The 18495-nt window shown below is 38.3% G+C and overlaps 1 protein-coding gene across 2 annotated transcripts in view; it reads right to left on the minus strand.

The window, feature by feature from the left end:
* Nucleotides 1-237: 237 nt before the first annotated feature.
* The window catches only part of SEC22A (SEC22 homolog A, vesicle trafficking protein), a 65883-nt gene continuing 47625 nt past the window's right edge, over nt 238-18495 (minus strand). The window contains exons 6-7 of one of the 2 annotated variants that reach the window (XM_068545496.1): nt 14414-14479; nt 238-874 (exon numbers count right to left, since the gene is read on the minus strand). In XM_068545496.1, the coding sequence (XP_068401597.1) occupies nt 674-874; nt 14414-14479 (267 nt within the window). In that variant the 3' untranslated portion in view covers nt 238-673. The remainder of the gene's footprint in view (nt 875-14413; nt 14480-18495) is intronic. The other variant, XM_068545497.1, reaches the window with a different exon arrangement.

Raw genomic sequence — 18495 nt, forward strand, 5'->3', positions numbered from 1 at the left:
TAAACATGGCCTAGGAAAGAAACATGTGTCACTGTGTTTTCAATACTTGCAATGCTCCAGGGATGAGCTCACCAGAGCCTTCTCCTACATCGGGCGATTTCCAGAGTTAAGATTCAAGCAAAAATATAAAAGGAAAAAGAACCCATTCCACACCAATCTGGACTTCACAAACTGGTACCATAAATGTGCAAAATCTAATATTTAGCAAGTAATTTGTTTTACACATAAACTTTCCAATTCACTGCAGCATCATTTTATTTGGTCTACACTAATGCCTCACAAAGGCAAACCCGGGTTGTAGAGCTCCTGCTTAGTTCTCAGAGCAAGTACCACACGTAATTTTTGACTGAACTCTCCAGCCAGGATTCAGGGCTGCTGGCCAAGTCTTCCAATGGCATCTGACTGTTCTTCCACTGCCATGGCCCTGCAGAGAGGTCTCCTCATCTTCTTCTGATTGATAATCTCATGGCCAACATTCTGCTGAGAGGAGTTTGCGTAGCAGGTATGGCATGCTCATAGGCATGCCATGCTGACTTAAAACGAAAAGGACAGCTGCAGAGAAAGACAGCAGAGCTTCTCATTTGTGGTGAACAGTTTCTTCATCACAGTGGTAGTTAAGATATGCTCCCTCCTTTTTCCCCTGAAGCCAAGGCAACATGTCTGAAGGATGGTGTCAAACATCGTAATCAGGAGCCTTGCCCTGGGCTTGCCTCAGCCAGATCTGGAGTGTAACAAATGCTCCCACAGTCACGTGAAAGAAAAGCTGCCAGAGGTTGCGCAGTTCATAGAGATACATGTTGCATAGACAGATTAAGCCAAAAGTCAAAAAAGATTTGACATTCCGCCAGCCGGTGTAGTAGACAAATAAATAACACTGTTGAAAATATAAAAATGAAAGATGATTAGGGTTACAGGAGAAGAAACAGATGCTTCTACTATAAAGCTGTAAAATATGAGAGTGGAAAAGGGGATTTTTCAACTACAGGTAAGACAGTGTAATATCTTTAATACACTCAGCTATACACTCAATGTATCTTTAATACACTCCCTATTAAAAGGGAAATAGGTTTAAGAAATAGGTTTGCATAATCTGGAATCAGAGGAAACAAGCTATAGAGAACATTTTGGAGACGACATAATCTGAATATGAATCCTCTATTAGATAATACTGTATCAATGTTAAATTTCTTGGGTGTGATAAAGGTATCATGGCTATGTAGAACGATGTCTTTGTTCTCAAGAGACACATGTTCAAGTTTTTAGAGGTGAAATATCTTGATGTTTGTAACTTATTTTAAAAACAACTGTGCAGGAACTTCTGCTTCTGGGATGATGGAGTTGATGCACTTTCCTCTATTCTTCCCACTAAGTACAACTAAAAACCCTGGACATTATATATCAAGCATAAGATGACTCTGGATGATGAAGAGAAGAAGGCAGATAGGCTAAGGACCTTGAGACCCAGGGAATGACACAGTGGTAAATTACCTTTTTTTTTTTTTTTTTTTTTTTGCCTCATATATCCCAAACTTGGAGCTGAAGAAGCTGGCAACTAGAAACACCAATGGATGCACACCAACAAAACAAACAAACAAACAAACAAAACACTCAGTAAAATCTTGTTCTCTCTAGCCAAAAGACCATGAGAGGGGCACCTTTCCAAGACAGAGAAGTTTTACATAATAACTATTCTACTCCAGCCGAACACCACCAAAACCAAAACAAAACAAACTAAACCAAAACAAACCAAAAAAACCCACAAAAAAACTGTGACCACCCACACCCACCCCATCAAAGCCTATGTGGGGAGCCTATAATGCTCTAAGGAGATGTTCTAACACTCCAGGGCTTCAGAGAAGGCAAGTGGGAAGCCAGAACTTTGATTCCCACTGGATGGTAGGAGTCCCTCACTCCAAAAAATAAAAACGCCGCCAAAAAATAAAAACTTAAAATAAATAAATAAATAAAAATGTTTCAAAGACAGTAAAAATAACCAGGGACAGAGAGGGATATAATGATAAATGGATCGGAGAGACCTTCAAGATGGCAGAGGAGTAAGATGGGGAGATCACCTTCCCTCCCCACAAATACATCAAAAATACATCCACATGTGGAACAACTCCTACAGAACACCTACTGAACGCTGGCAGAAGACCTCAGACTTCCCAAAAGGCAAGAAACTCCCCACGTACCTGGGTACAGCAAAAGAAAAAAGAAAAAACAGAGACAAAACAATAGGGACAGGACCTGCACCTCTGGGAGGGAAGAAGGAGGAAAAGTTTCCACACACTAGCATGCCCCTTCACCCCCCGGAGATGGGGGGGCGGGGGCGGGGGGGAAGCTTCGGAGCCATGGAGAAGAGTGCAGCAATAGGGGTGCAGAGGGCAAAGCAGAGAGATTCCCACACAGAGGATCGGTGCCAACCAGCACTCACCAGCCAGAGAGGCTTGTCTGCTCACCCGCCAGGGTGGGTGGGGGCTGGGAGCTGAGGCTCGGGCTTCAGAGGTCAGATCCCAGGGAGAGGACTGGGGTTGGCTGTGTGAACACAGCCTGAAGGGGGCTAGTGTGCCACAGCTAGCCAGGAGGGAGTCTGGGAAAATGTCTGGAACTGCATAAGAGTCAAGAGACCATTGTTTTGGGGTGCACGAGGAGAGGGGATTCAGAGCACTGCCTAAACGAGCTCCAGAGACAGACGCGAGACGCGGCTATCAGCGCGGACCCCAGAGATGGGCATGAGACACTAAGGCTGCTACTGCAGCCACCAAGAAGCCTGTGTGCAAGCACAGGTCACTATCCACACCTCCCCTCCTGGGAGCCTGTGCAGCCCACCACTGCCAGGGTCCCGTGATCCAGGGACAACTTCCCCGGGAGAACACATCGCGCACCTCAGGCTGTTGCAATGTCGTGCTGGCCTCTGCTGCCACAGGCTCGCCCTGCATTCTGTACCCCTCCCTCTCCCCAGCCTGAGTGAGCCAGAGCCCCCTAATCAGCTGCTCCTTTAACCCCGTCCTGTCTGAGCAAAGAACAGACGCCCTCAGGTGACCTACATGCAGAGGTGGGGCCAAATCCAAAGCTGAACCCCAGGAGCTGTGAGAACAAAGAAGAGAAAGGGAAATCTCTCCCAGCAGCCTCAGGAGCAGCGGATTAAATTTTAACAATCAACTTGATGCACCCTGCACCTCTGGAATACCTGAATAGAAAACGAATCATCGCAAAATTAAGGCAGTGGACTTTGGGAGCAACTGTAGACCTGGGGTTTGCTTTCTGCATCTAATTTGTTTCTGGTCTTAGGTTTATCTTAGCTTAGTATTTAGAATTTATGATCATTGGTAGATTTGTTTATTGATTTGGTTGCTCTCTTCCTTTTATTTATATATAGATATATATAATTTTTTCCTTTTTCTCTTTTTGTGTGTATGTGTATGCTTCTTTGTGTGATTCTATCTGTATAGCTTTGCTTTTACCATTTGTCCTAGGGTTCTGTCTGTCATCTTTTTTTTAATTTTAGTATAGTTTTTAGTGCTTGTTATCATTGGTGGATTTGTTTTTTGGTTTGGTTGCTCTCTTCTTTCTTTTTTTTCATTATTTTAAATTTTTAATAATTTTTTTATTTTAATAACTTAATTTAATTTAATTTTTTCCTTTCTTTCTTTTTTCTCCCTTTTCTTCTGAGCCATGTGGCTGACAGGGTCTTTGTGCTCTGGCCAGGTGTCAGGCCTGTGTCTCTGAGGTGGGAGAGCCGAGTTCAGGACCCTGGTCCACCAGATACCTCCCGGCTCCACATAATATCAAACGGTGAAAGCTCTCCCTGAGATCTCCATCTCAACAATAAGACCCAGCTCCACTCAACGACCAGCAAGCTACAGTGCTGGACACCGTATGCCAAACAACTAGCAAGACAGGAACACAACCCCACCCATTAGCATAGAGGCTGCCTAAAATCATAATAAGGCCACAGACACCCCAAACACACCACCAGACGTGGTCCTGCCCAGTAGAAAGACAAGATCAAGCCTCATTCACCAGAAGACAGGCACCAGTCCCCTCCACCAGGAAGCCTACACAACCCACTGAACCAACCTTACCCACTGGGGGCAGACACCAAAAACAACGGGAACTACGTACCTGCAGCCTGTGAAAAGGAGACCCCAAACACAGTAAGTTAAGCAAAATGAGAAGACAGAGAAACACACAGAAAACGAAGGAGCAAGGCAAAAACCCACCAGACCAAACAAATGAAGAGGAAATAGGCAGTCTATCTGAAAAAGAATTCAGAGTAATGATAGTAAAGATGATCCAAAATCTTGGAAGTAGAATGGAGAAAATACAAGAAACATTTAACAAGGACCTAGAAGAACTAAAGAGCAAACAAACAATGATGAACAACACAATAAATGAAATTAAAAATTCTCTAGAAGGAATCAATAGCAGAATAACTGAAGCAGAAGAATGGATAAGTGACCTGGAAGATAAAATAGTGGAAATAACTACCACAGAGCAGAATAAAGAAAAAAGAATGAAAAGAATTGAGGACAGTTTCAGAGACCTCTGGGACAACATTAAACGCACCAATATTTGAATTATAGGGGTCCCAGAAGAAGAAGAGGAAAACCAAAGGACTGAGAAAATATTTGAAGAGATTATAGTTGAAAACTTCCCTAATATGGGAAAGGAAATAGTCAATCAAGTCCAGGAAGCACAGAGAGTCCCATACAGGATAAATCCAAGGAGAAACACGCCAAGACACATATTAATCAAACTATCAAAAATTAAATACAAAGAAAAAATATTCAAAGCAGCAAGGGAAAAACAACAAATAACATATAAGGGAATCCCCATAAGGTTAAGAGCTGACCTTTCAGCAGAAACTCTGCAAGCCAGAAGGGAGTGGCAGGACATATTTACAGTGATGAAAGGGAAAAGCCTACAACCAAGATTACTCTATCCAGCAAGGATCTCATTCAGATTCAACGGAGAAATTAAAAACTTTACAGACAGGCAAAAGCTAAGAGAATTCAGCACCACCAAACCAGCTTTACAACAAATGTTAAAGGAACTTCTCTAGGCAGGAAACACAAGAGAAGGAAAAGACCTACAATACAAACCCAAAACAATGAAGAAAATGGTAATAGGAACATACATATCGATAACTACCTTAAATGTAAATGGATTAAATGCTCCCACCAAAAGACATAGACTGGTTGAATGGATACAAAAACAAAACCTGTACAACATGTGCTGTCTAGAAGAGACCCACTGGAGACCTGGGGACACATACAGACAGAAAGTGAGGGGATGGAAAAAAGTATTCCATGCAAATGGAAATCAAAAGAAAGCTGGAGTAGCAATACTCATATCAGACAAAATGGACTTTAAAATAAAGACTATTACAAGAGACAAAGAAGGATACTACATAATGGTTAAGGGATCAATCCAAGAAGAAGATATAACAATTGTAAATATTTATGCACCCAACATAGGGGCACCTCAATACATAAGGCAAATGCTAACAGCCATAAAAGGGGAAATCGACAGTAACACAACCATAGTAGGGGACTTTAACACCCCACTTTCACCAATGGACAGATCATCCAAAATGAAAATAAATAAGGAAACACAAGCTTTAAATGATACATTAAACAAGATGAACTTAACTGATATTTATAGGACATTTCATCCAAAAACAACAGAATACACTTTCTTCTCAAGTGCTCATGGAACATTCTCCAGGATAGATCATACCTTGGGTCACAAATCAAGCCTTGGTAAATTTAAGAAAATTGAAATCGTATCATGTATCTTTTCCGACCACAACGCTATGAGACTAGATACCAATTACAGGAAAAAATCTGCAAAAAATAGAAACGTATGGAGGCTAAACAATACACTACTAAATAACCAAGAGATCACTGAAGAAGTCAAAGAGGAAATCAAAAATACTTAGAAACAAATGACAATGAAAACACAACGACCCAAAACCTATGGGCTGCAGCAAAAGCAGTTCTAAGAGGGAAGTTTATAGCAATACAATCCTACCTCAAAAAACAAGAAACATCTCAAATAAACAACCTAACCTTACACCTAAAGCAATCAGAGAAAGAAGAACAAAAAAACTCCCAAAGTTAGCAGAACGAAAGAAATCATAACGATTAATTAGATCAGAAATAAATGAAAAAGAAATGAAGTGAGCAATAGCAAAGATCAATAAAACTAAAAGCTGGTTCTTTGAGAAGATAAACATTAATTGATAAACCATTAGCCAGACTCATCAAGAAAAAAAGGGAGAAGACTCAAATCCATAGAGTTAGAAATGAAAAAGGAGAAGTAACAACTGACACTGCAGAAATACAAAGGATCATGAGAGATTATACAAGCAACTATATGCCAATAAAATGGACAACCTGGAAGAAATAGACACATTCTTAGAAAAGCACAACCTTCCGAGACCGAACCAGGAAGAAATAGAAAATATATACAGACCAATCACAAGCACTGAAATTGAGACTGTGATTAAAAATCTTCAAACAAACAAAAGCCCAGGACCAGATGGCTTCACAGGTGAATTCTATCAAACATTTAGAGAAGAGTTAACACCTGTCCTTCTCAAACTCTTCCAAAATACAGCAGAGGGAGGAACACTCCCAAACTCATTCTACAAGGCCACAATAACCCTGATACCAAAACCAGACAAAGATGTCACAAAGAAAGAAAACTACAGGGCAATATCACTGATGAACACAGATGCAAAAATCCTCAACAAAATACTAGCAAACAGAATCCAACAGTACATTAAAAGAATCATACACCATGATCAAGTGGGGTTTATTCCAGGAATGCAAGGATTCTTCAATATACGCAAATCAATCAACGTAATACACCATATTAACAAATTGAAGGATAAAAACCATATGATCATCTCAATAGATGCAGAAAAAGCTTTTGACAAAATTCAGCACCTGCTTATGATAAAAACCCTCCAGAAAGTAAGCATAGAGGAAACTTATCTCAACATAATAAAGGCCATATATGACAAACCCACAGCCAACATCGTTCCCAATGGTGAAAAAATGAAACCATTTCCTCTAAGATCAGGAACAAGACAAGGTTGTCCACTCTCACCACTATTATTCAACATAGTTTTAGAAGTTTTAGCCACATCAGAGAAGAAATAAAAGGAATCCAAGTCAGAAAAGAAGAAGCAAAGCTGTCACTGTCTGCAGATGACATGATACTATACATAGAGAATCCTAAAGATGCTACCAGAAAACTACTAGAGCTAATCAATGAATCTGGTAAAGTAGGATACAAAATTAATGCACAGAAATCTCTTGCATTCCTATACACTAATGATGAAAAATCTGAAAGAGAAATTAAGGAAACACTCCCATTTACCACTGCAACAAAAAGAATAAAATACCTAGGAATAAACCTACCTAAGGAGACAAAACACTTGTATGCAGAAAACTATAAGACACTGATGAAAGGAATTAAAGATGATACAAACAGATGGAGAGATATACCATGTTCCTGGATTGGAAGAATCAACATTGTGAAAATGACTATACTACCCAAAGCAATCTACAGATTCAATGCTATTCCTATCAAACTGCCAATGGCATTTTTCACAGAACTATAACAAAAAATTTCACAATTTGTATGGAAACACAAAAGACCCCGAATAGCCAAAGCAATCTTGAGAAAGAAAAACAGAGCTGGAGGAATCAGGCTCCCGGACTTCAGACTATACTACAAAGCTACAGTAATCAAGAGAGTATGGTACTGGCACAAAAACAGAAATAGAGATCAATGGAACAGGACAGAAAGTACAGAGATAAACCCACGCACATATGGACACCTTATTTTTGATAAAGGAGGCAAGAATATACAATGGAGAAAAGACAGCCTCTTCAATAAGTGGTGCTGGGAAAACTGGACAGCTACATGTAAAAGAATGAAATTAGAACACTCCCTAACACCATACACAAAAATAAACTCAAAATGGATTAAAGACCTAAATGTAAGGCCAGACGCTATAAAACTCTTAGAGGAAAACATAAGCAGAACACTCTATGACATAAATCACAGCAAGATCCTTTTTGACCCACCTCCTAGAGTAATGGAAATAAAAACAAAAATAAACAAATGGGACCTAATGAAACTTAAAAGCTTTTGCACAGCAAAGGAAACCATAAACAAGACGAAAAGACAGCCCTCAGAATGGGAGATAATATTTGCAAATGAAGCAACTGACAAAGGATTAATCTGCAAAATTTACAAGCAGCTCATGCAGCTCAATATCAAAAAAAAACAAACAACCCAATACAAAAATGGGCAGAAGACCTAAATAAGCATTTCTCCAAAGAAGACATACAGATGGCCAACAAATACATGAAAAGATGCTCAACATCATTAATCATTAGAGAAATGCAAATCAAAACCACAATGAGGTATCACCTCACACCAGTCAGAACGGGCATCATCAAAAAATCTAGAAACAATAAATGCTAGAGAGTGTGTGGAGAAAAGGGAACCCTCTTGCACTGTTGGTGGGAATGTAAATTGATACAGCCACTATGGAGAACAGTATGGAGGTTCCTTAAAAAACTAAAAAGAGAACTATCCTACGACCCAGCAATCCCACTACTGGGCATATACCCTGAGAAAGCCATAATTCAAAAAGATATATATGTACCACAATGTTCATTGCAGCACTATTTACAATAGCCAGGACATGGAAGCAACCTAAATGTCCATCAAGAGATGAATGGATAAAGAAGATGTAGCACATATATACAATGGAATATCACTCAGCCATAAAAAGAAACGAAATTGAGTTATTTGTAGTGAGGTGGATGGACCTAGAGACTGTCATACAGAGTGAAGTAAGTCAGAAAGAGAAAAACAAATACCGTATGCTAACACATAAATATGGAATCAAAAAAAAAAAAAAGGTTCTGAAGAACCTAGAGGCAGGACAGGAATAAAGACACAGACATAGAGAATGGACTTGAGGACACGGGGTGGGGTAAGGGTGAGCTGGGACGAAGTGAGAGAGTGGCATGGACATATATACACTACCAAATGTAAAATAGATAGCTAGTGGGAAGCAGCAGCATAGCACAGGGAGATCAGCTCGGTGCTTTGTGACCACCTACAGGGGTGGGATAGGGAGGAAGGGAGGGAGACGCAAGAGGGAGGAGATATGGGGATATATGTATATGTATAGCTGATTCACTTTGCTATAAAACAGAAACTAACACACCATTGTAAAGCAATTATACTGCAATAAAGATGTTAAAAAAATGATAAATGGATCAATCAACCAAGAAGATACAGCAATCCTAAATGTGTATGAACCAAACAACAGAACTGCAAAAACTGACAGAACTCAAATGAGAAATACACAATTATAGTTGAAAAATTCAATACTCCTCTCTCAGCAATTGATAGAACTAGCCAGAAAATCAGCAAGGAGACATAAAAACTGAACAATACCATCAACCGACAGAACCTAATCAAAATTTATAGAACACCCACTCAACAACAGCAGAATACACATTCTGTTCAAGTGCCCAAGGAACATATACCAAGACAGACCATATTCTGGGCCACAGAACAAACCTCAACAAATGTAAAATAACTGAAATCACACGGAATATGTTCTCAAACTACAATGGAATCAAACTAGAAATCAATAATGGAAAGAAAACCAGAAAATATCCAAACACTTGGAAACTAAGCAACACAATTCTAAATAATCCATAGGCCAAAGAGGAAATCTCAGGGAAAAATTTTTTAAATACACTGAATTAAATGAAAATGAAAATACAACGGCTCAAAATTTATGGAACACAGCTAATGAAATGCTAAGAGGGAAATCTGTAACACTAAATGTATACATTACAAAAGAGAAAATTCTCAAATCAAATCATCTAAGCTCCCATCTCAAGAACCTAGAAAAAGAGCCAAATAGACCCAAAGCCAGCATGAGGAAAGAAATAATAAAGTGCAGAAATCAACCAAATAGAAAATAGGAAAAAGCCAATAAAACAAGAGCAGGCTCTGTGAAAAGATCAATGAAATTAGCAAGTAAGACAGATAAAGAAAAAGAGAAGACACAAATGATCAATATGAGGACTGAAACAGGAAATATCACTACATAGCCTACAGACATCAAAAGGATAGTAAGGGAATACTATAACCATTCGACACACAAATTTGATAACCTAAGTGAAATGGACCACTTCTTCATAAAACACAAACCACCATAATTCACCCATTACAAAACATTATTTGAATAGCTCTATAACTATTAAGAAAATTGAATTTAAGACTTATTAAATAGCTGAAGTATTCAAAACTATATGGTACTGGCAGAGGGACAGACACATAGATCGATGGAACAGATACAGAGCCCAGAAAAAGACCCACATAAACATGCCCAACTGATTTTTTTTTTTAATGCAAAAGCAATTCAGTACAGAAAAAAAAAAAAAGGAAAAATTGAAAAATTAAACTGCATAAAAATTTTAAATGCTTGATCTGCAGAAGACTCTTTTAAGAGGATGAAAAGACAAGCTAAGACTGGGAGAAGATATTTGCAAACTACGTATCTGACAAATGACTAATACCTGGAATATATAAAGAACTCTCAAACTCAACAGTTTAAAACAATCTCATTAGAAAATAGGCAAAAGATGTGAACAGACATTTCACCCAAGATGATACACAGATGACAAATAAGCACATAAAGTTATTTTCAACATCATTAGCCACTAGGAAAATGCAAATTAAAACCACAATGAGATATCATTACATACCTATCAGAATGGCTAAAATATTAATAAAAAATAGAGACGACACCAAATGCCGATAAGGATACAGAAAAACTGGATCACTCACACAATGCTGGTGGGAATGTAAAATGGTACACTATTCTGGAAAACAGTTTGTCTCTTAATAAGCATGCAACTACTCTGCACTACCACATAACCCAGTAACTGCACTTCTGGGCATTTATCTCAGAGAAATGAAGACTTTTTTGTTCACACAAAAGCCTGTACATGAAGGTTTATAACAGCTTTATTTATAACAGCCAAAAACTAGAAACAACTCAGATGTCCTTCAAATGAGTGACTGATCAAACTGTGGTACAGCCACACCATGGAATATAATTCAGCAATAAAAAGGAACAAACCATTGACACGTCCAACAACTTGGATAAATCTCCAGCGAATTATGCTGAGTAAAAAATGCCAGTCATAAAAGGTTACATACTATATGATTCCATTCATATAACATACTCAAAATGAGAAAATTATATTAATGGAGAACACACTAGTTGCTGCCAGAGATTAAGGAGAGGTTAGGGCAGGAGGGAACTATAAAAGGCAACATGAGGAGTCTTTGTGGTGACAGGACTGTTATGTATCTTAACTGCATCAATATCCATATCCTGTTGTGATACTGTATTATAGCTTTGCAAGATGGAACATTGAAGGGAAGCACGTAAACATTATACAGGCGCTCTCTTATGACTCCACATGAGTCTAATTATCTCAAAATAAAAAGTTTAATAAGAAAAACAACTTTATACATTCATTTTATCTGCAACTTAAACTATAAACAACAAATATACACACTATGTGCATAAACATACAAAGAGAGAATGAGATAAAGTGCTGCAAAATGTTAACAATTCGTGATTCGAGGTGTACCAGTTTCTCAACTTTTCTGTAAGTCTGAAGGTTTTCAAAATAAGACACTGAAGGAAAAGTAATAGTCTCTAGTTTCTTCAGACTTCCTCTGATTTCCTATTTTATCTTTTTTTTTGGGGTCATGCCACGTGGCTTGCAGGATGTTAGTTTCCCGACCAGGGATCGAATCCATGCCCCCTGCAGTGGAAGCGTGGAGTCCTAACCACTGGACCACCAGGGAATTCCCTGATTTCCTATTTTAAATGCTCCGTATCAAGATTATCTCCATCTGGCTGAACGCTGTGATTCCATAAGCACCCATGGCCTGGAGGAAGAGGCAACAAACCATGTAGTAGTGGCCTTTGAGGTCTGAACTGACGGAGATGAAAAAATATCCTGACAGTTGGAGATAGAGCATGTTACGTGGTAAAATGTGGTCACTTAGTTTTTACTGTGGGAAAAACAACGTTATTATCACTCTGCTCAGCATATTTGGAAAGCATGCAGTTTCATGCCTGTCAATATGAAGGAAACTGGTTTTTTGATTTTCTTTTTTAGAGCATGAATTTGTTTATTTTTCTCAAGTTAAAAGGTCACCTGGGTGACACTGCTCCACCATGAGGCAACTCTGAAAACTACCTTTAGCTGTTCTGAGAAAGGTAACAGAGGTGTGCCTATCATAGGCAAGGGCACTGGTTCCGGAGTTGCCTGGGTTCAAGTCACTGACTGGCTGTAAGAACTGTCTAGGCCTCAGTGAAAAATGGTGATAATAATAGGATCAGTGTGGGGCTCACTTTGAGGAGTTAATGGTACAAGGAAGGCAAAGGGCTTAGCACAACGCAAGAGCTCAACACATTTTTGCATTATTACTAGAATTTAAAATTTAAAATTAAATTATTAGAATTTAAAATTTAATTTAATTTAATATTTCATTAAGGCAAAACAGATGAAAGTATATTTTATAAGAATAATCATTCAGGAAATTATTTTGAAGTTAATATTTACCTCACACTGTTTTAGAATCATATGAAATCATGCATATAAAAGTTATTAAATTATAACTTTATAGCATTATAAAAATCATGTAAATATAGGAATTTTGCTTAGAGACAGCATGATATAGTGGAATGAATACGACACTGAAAATCAGAAGACTCAGAGTTCTGACTCTACCACTTAATGGCTACGTGACCTCAGGATAGTACTGAAACTGTCTCAGATTTCTCCTTTTCAAAAATGAGGATATATACCCTGTGTGATAGGACTGTAGAGATTAAAGTAGAAAATCTACATAAGAATATTTCATAAAATTGTAGTACTTGTGACATCAACGAATACAAGCTTTCACATTTCCTGCATGAAATGTCATTAATTAAATTCAATCTGCCAAATTTTACAGGAAAAATTTCTGAAGCTAATATAAATGATTAAGAAAAATTAGGGGACTGAAAAAAAAATGGTGCTGGGACTTCTCCGGCGGCCCAGTGGTTAAGACTCTGCGCTCCCAATGCAGGGGGCCCAGGTTCGATCCTTGGTCAGGGAACTAGATCCCTCATGCCGCAACTAAGAGACCGCATGCTGCCACTTTAAAGATCCTGTGCGCCGCAACTAAGACCTGGAGCAGCCAAATAAATAAATATTTTTAAAAATGTGGTCACTGAAACTAAAATTTCTAATATGTCTTTACATAAAAGTCAAATGCATATATTTAAAATATTTCCCGGGACTTCCCTGGTGGTCCAGTGGTTAAGACTCTGCGCTCCCAATGCAGGGGCCACGGGTTTGATCCCTGGTCGGGAAAGTAAGGTCCCGCATGCCGCACAGCGCGGTCAAAAAAAAGTGTATATGTATTTTATATATATATATATATATGTATATTTATTTCCCTAAAGACTTCTACCGAGTTTTAGGTAGCCTTTTATTTGCAGTCCTGAATCTTTCTAACGTTTTTCTATGCAAGACAGAGAAATGTGTCACTTACAAAAGTTAGGTCAAAATGCCTTGTTTGTTCTAACGTGTTTTAGCAAAGACATTCTTGAATCTGGGTAATTGGCATGGTTACCTCTCCCTTCCCTAACACATCTGTGCTTCCTCTGTTCTTGGAAATGGGGAGTACATATCTCCCTATCACGCAGGTACAAAACCTCCTCCCTCCTAAAGTCTCAGATCTATTCTGTCTTTGGGTCCTAGTGAGTCTTCCTTCTCAGCGTCCTTTCTTTTCCTATCCCTAGTGCCATTACCATTAGTTTGGGCTTTCATTACCTTCTGCCTCTCAACTCATTTCCCTGCTTATAGTCTCTCTGCTCTGACAATCCATCCTACTCATCAGTGCTAAATTAAATATCCTAAAAGCCTGCTTTTGCTGTTCCCTCTTCAAAGACTTTCCCCAAAGTACAAAATCCTCAACCTGGAGTAAAAGCAGAGCCTGGAAGCTAAACAGTAAGTCACCAGAATATCTAGAAGTATAGTCTTTACTGCCATAGGCTGAGGACCTGCCGCCAATGAAGCCCCAGCACAGGAGAGGGCTAACACTGAGTTCACTGGGATCTATGTCCGTTCAAAAGGGTCACAAAGGCTAACAGAGGCTCAAATTTTAAAAAGGGGCAAAGAACTCAGACATTAGTTTTATTTATTTAAAGTGCACAAGAAATTATTAGAATTGATACCTGAAACAAGCAATAATGGGAAAATGTTTCTTAAAATCGGAGAGAACCTACCTGGTAAAGGCAGGCTGCTGTTCCAAGGAAAAATGCAACAATGTAATTAAAATCCTCACCATCACTCTGCAAAAACAAAATAAAAATTACTTTTTTTTCTGGTGCAAGCCCATTTCCAAAAACAATCCATTGGGACAGGATATGAAAACATTTACGCACAAATGGTCAAAATTTTCAAAAGTGGCATATAAAAATTCTCAAGAGTCCTAAAATAGAAACATAAAATACATTATAAGAACCGGGGAGTGTGAGGTAGAGGAAGGCTACCAGTCTTCCTCCATGTCTGGGCCTCCCCATCAGTTATATCTTATCCAAGAGAAGATGAAAGCCAATGGAAACAAATTTCCATGTAATGTAAAAAGGGTCTCTTCTCGCTACTAAAGAAACCAAATAAAAATGTACAACACCCCAGGGACTTCCCTGGTGGCGCAGTGGTTTAAGAATCCACCTGCCAGTGCAGGGGACATGGGTTTGATCCCTGGTCCAGGAAGATCCCACATGCTGCGGAGCAACTAAGCCCATGTGCCACAACTACTGAGCCTGCACTCTAGAGCCTGTGAGCCACAACCATTGAGCCCATGTGCCTACAGCCCGTGCTCCGCAACAAGAGAAGCCACTGCAATGAGAAGCCCATGCACCGCAATGAAGAGTAGCCCCTGCTCGCCACAGCTAGAGAAAGCCTGCATGCAGCAATGGAGACCCAATGCAGCCAAAAATAAATAAATTAATTAATTAAAAAAAAAAGTACAACACCCCAGTGGCCTATAAAGTTAAGCCTGCTTGCTAGGATTACTATTTGACTCAAATAAATATTGACAAACTTTACCATCTAGTAAGCACATTACGGAACTGTCCAATAAAGTCTTTGGCATGATTTAAAAAAAAAAAAAAAAAAAAAGACAACCCAAACTGAAAAGCTACTGTCCACTAGAGTGTGCTAAATCTCAATGAGGAAATTCAGTCATACATGCTATGCTAGAAAAAAAACCACCCAGAGGAAAAACAGAGATAGATTATTCATAGAATATTTCTTTTAAAAGAAAACTAATAGAGACATGTAACAAACCCTTTTTTTCTATTCCTTTTTGATTCCTCTTAAATATCTATATGTATCATTTCTTTCAATGTTTTTATGAAGTAAAACATAAAGCCCAGGCAGGAGCATCAAATTTCTTTCTTCTAGGTAGAAACATTAAATTTGGCCCTTATTTTAGAAAAAAACCTCTTTATACAATAAAAATTTCCAGAAGACATGGGAGTGTCTCTCACGACCATGTCTTCAGGAAATAATATAAAGAGAAAATTGCTTTTCCATTTGCTATTGGACAACAGAAGTGCCTGTAAGGCAGAGGGAGAGGGGCTTATCCTAGTGAGGATCTTAAAATAGAAACCATTAATCTGTCTGGGATGGTTAGGCCAGTTCAATCCCAGAGGCAGGGAAGGTCAACACAAAACCCTTCTACTTTAATGATTCTAAGACTGTTAAATAAGTTCTGCTTGATTGTTTTTTCTTCAGTCCATTAAATGATCTTTTTTGATTATAAAAGTTCATGTTCATTGGAGAGAATCTGAAACAGAATGTTACAAATAAGAAACTCGTATAGTCCATAATATTACAACTTTGGGAGAATTACTGTTAACCATTTAGGTACTTCCTTCCAATCCTTTCTGTACAAAAATATATGTACATTAAAAAAATGGAATCATAGTTTTACATACTGCTTTCTAGTACTTCACACTATATCATAAACATGTTCTCAAAATACTAAATATTTCTCAACTACTTAATTTGTAATAATTATATAACCTTTAATTGTGGGACTATATAATAATTTAATTACTATCTTACAATTGAATACTGTATTTTCCCTAAATTTACACTATCACTTTACAACTCTCTTAATTGCCTTTGGAACACTTAAAAGCATGTTTCTGGACTCAACCAGATCTCGGTTCAAATCTTTACTTATTAGCTGTACGATCATGGACTATTTATTTAACTTCAATTCCCTTTTTTGAAAATAAAAGTTGTAGAGATTCAATGAAATAACACTGGCAAAAATATAACAGTAACTGACACACAGTAAGTATTCAAAAAGATTCTCTAACTTCTCTTTCCCAGAGGTTACTGTCTGCATCATTCATCAGATAATTAGGATTACTTTTCAATATTGTTTAAATCTCTAATGTACTGGCCTTGTCTTCTCAATGAGATCCTAACCTTCCTTCAGGGCAGAAACTAAATCTTAACTACTTGCATGAAACTGTGCACATAGTAGGAATCCAACAAATGCATGACAAATTGAGTTCAGCTTTGAAAAATCTTTATTTCCCCTTGCTAAAGAGAATATCTATAAACATATTCTTCCATTCAATAAATAGTCATTCATTAAACACTTATGGGCCAAGTACTGTGTCACTAGACCAAGGACAGAAAACAAGTCAACACCAACTCAAGAAGCTCAACTCTAACCAGGAAGGCAGATACAAAGAACAACAATTCCCACCTGAAGTGGTAAGTGATGGGATAGGAGTGTGTACAGCGTACTAAGGGAGCCTACTGGAGACACATTTAATTCTACCTGGAGAAAAAAAGGATCAGGGAAGGTTTGGCACAGAAAATAAAGCTTAATTTGCATCTTGAAGGACGGACTAGTAGACAAGGTAGGAAGAGAATTCCAGGCAAAGGGAGTAGCTTGTGCAGTTTCAAGAAGGAAGAGGCTAGGATGACTCCAAGGTCTCCTATTCAGGAAACATTTAAATGATACCATTCACCAAGTTGGGGATATAGGAGGAAAAGTAGGTCTGAGAGCAGAAAAAACTGAGTTCATTTTGGACAAGGTATTTTGGAGTTGCTAGTGACATATCCAAATAATTATGTTTAGTAGACATTTAAGTCAGCTTCAGGGAACAGTTTAACCTAGAGCTCTAGTTTAGTTGTCATATATTTAAATAGTAGTTAAATGAAATAAAGGACTATGACAACCGAATGCAAAGCTTAATTCTTGATTGGCTGATAGACTGGAGAGAGAAAAAAGTATATATAAAGGATATTCGGGGTCAGTTTTGAATTGTGAAATTTGAATATAGATTTTATATTAGCTAATACTCCACTGATCTTCAATGTCTTTGGTGTAAGAATGGTATTGTGATTATGCAGGAGAAATGTCCTAGTCCTTAAGACAGACATACTGAATAATTTTGGAATAAAATGTCATAATACCTACAATTTTACTTTCCAGTGATACAGAAAAAAAAAGAAAAGAAAGAGATAAAGGAAGAAAGGTAGGTATGTATACAGGTAGATGTTAATTGTATTTTTTTTTAAACCTTTCTGTAAGTTTGAATTCTTTCAGAATAAACTGTTGTGTGGTGGGGGAAAACAGGCATACAAATGAAAATAAAAATGCTATGCAGTCACTAAAAAGAATCTCTACATACTGCTATGAAATGATCTACACATTGTCAGGTGGAAAAAGATGCAAATCACTATGAACAGTATACCGCCATTTATAAAGGAATAATTTTAAAAGAATAATTATATAAGTAAATATATAAATACATATGTATTAGCATATGCACATAATCGCTCTAGAAGGATACACCAGTGGTTGACTCTGGGGAGGAGAAATGGGAAGAGAATTACTTACTGTGAAAATTAAAGGCTTTGAAATTTACCATGTACACATTTTACTGTGTGTATGCGTGACTGTGGATATTTGTGGATATACATGTATTAACTCTAAGTTATGAAAATATCCAAGGAGAAGGTATAGAGTTAGAAGAATATAAAGCCCAGGACATGACACAAACGCTACTATTTAAAGGACAGGTGGGGACTTCCCTGGTGGCACAGTGGTTGAGAATCTGCCTGCCAATGCAGGGGACATGGGTTCGAGCCCTGGTCTGGGAAGATCCCACATGCCGTGGAGCAACTGGGCCCGTGAGCCACAACTACTGAGCCGGCGCGTCTGGAGCCTGTGCTCCGCAACAAGAGAGGCCGCGATAGTGAGAGGCCCGCACACCACGATGAAGAGTGGCCCCCGCTCACCGCAACTAGAGAAAGCCCTCGCACAGAAACA

Source organism: Eschrichtius robustus, chromosome 6 (genome assembly GCF_028021215.1).
Source record: "Eschrichtius robustus isolate mEscRob2 chromosome 6, mEscRob2.pri, whole genome shotgun sequence".
In the NCBI taxonomy this organism is placed as follows: Eukaryota; Metazoa; Chordata; class Mammalia; order Artiodactyla; family Eschrichtiidae; genus Eschrichtius; species Eschrichtius robustus.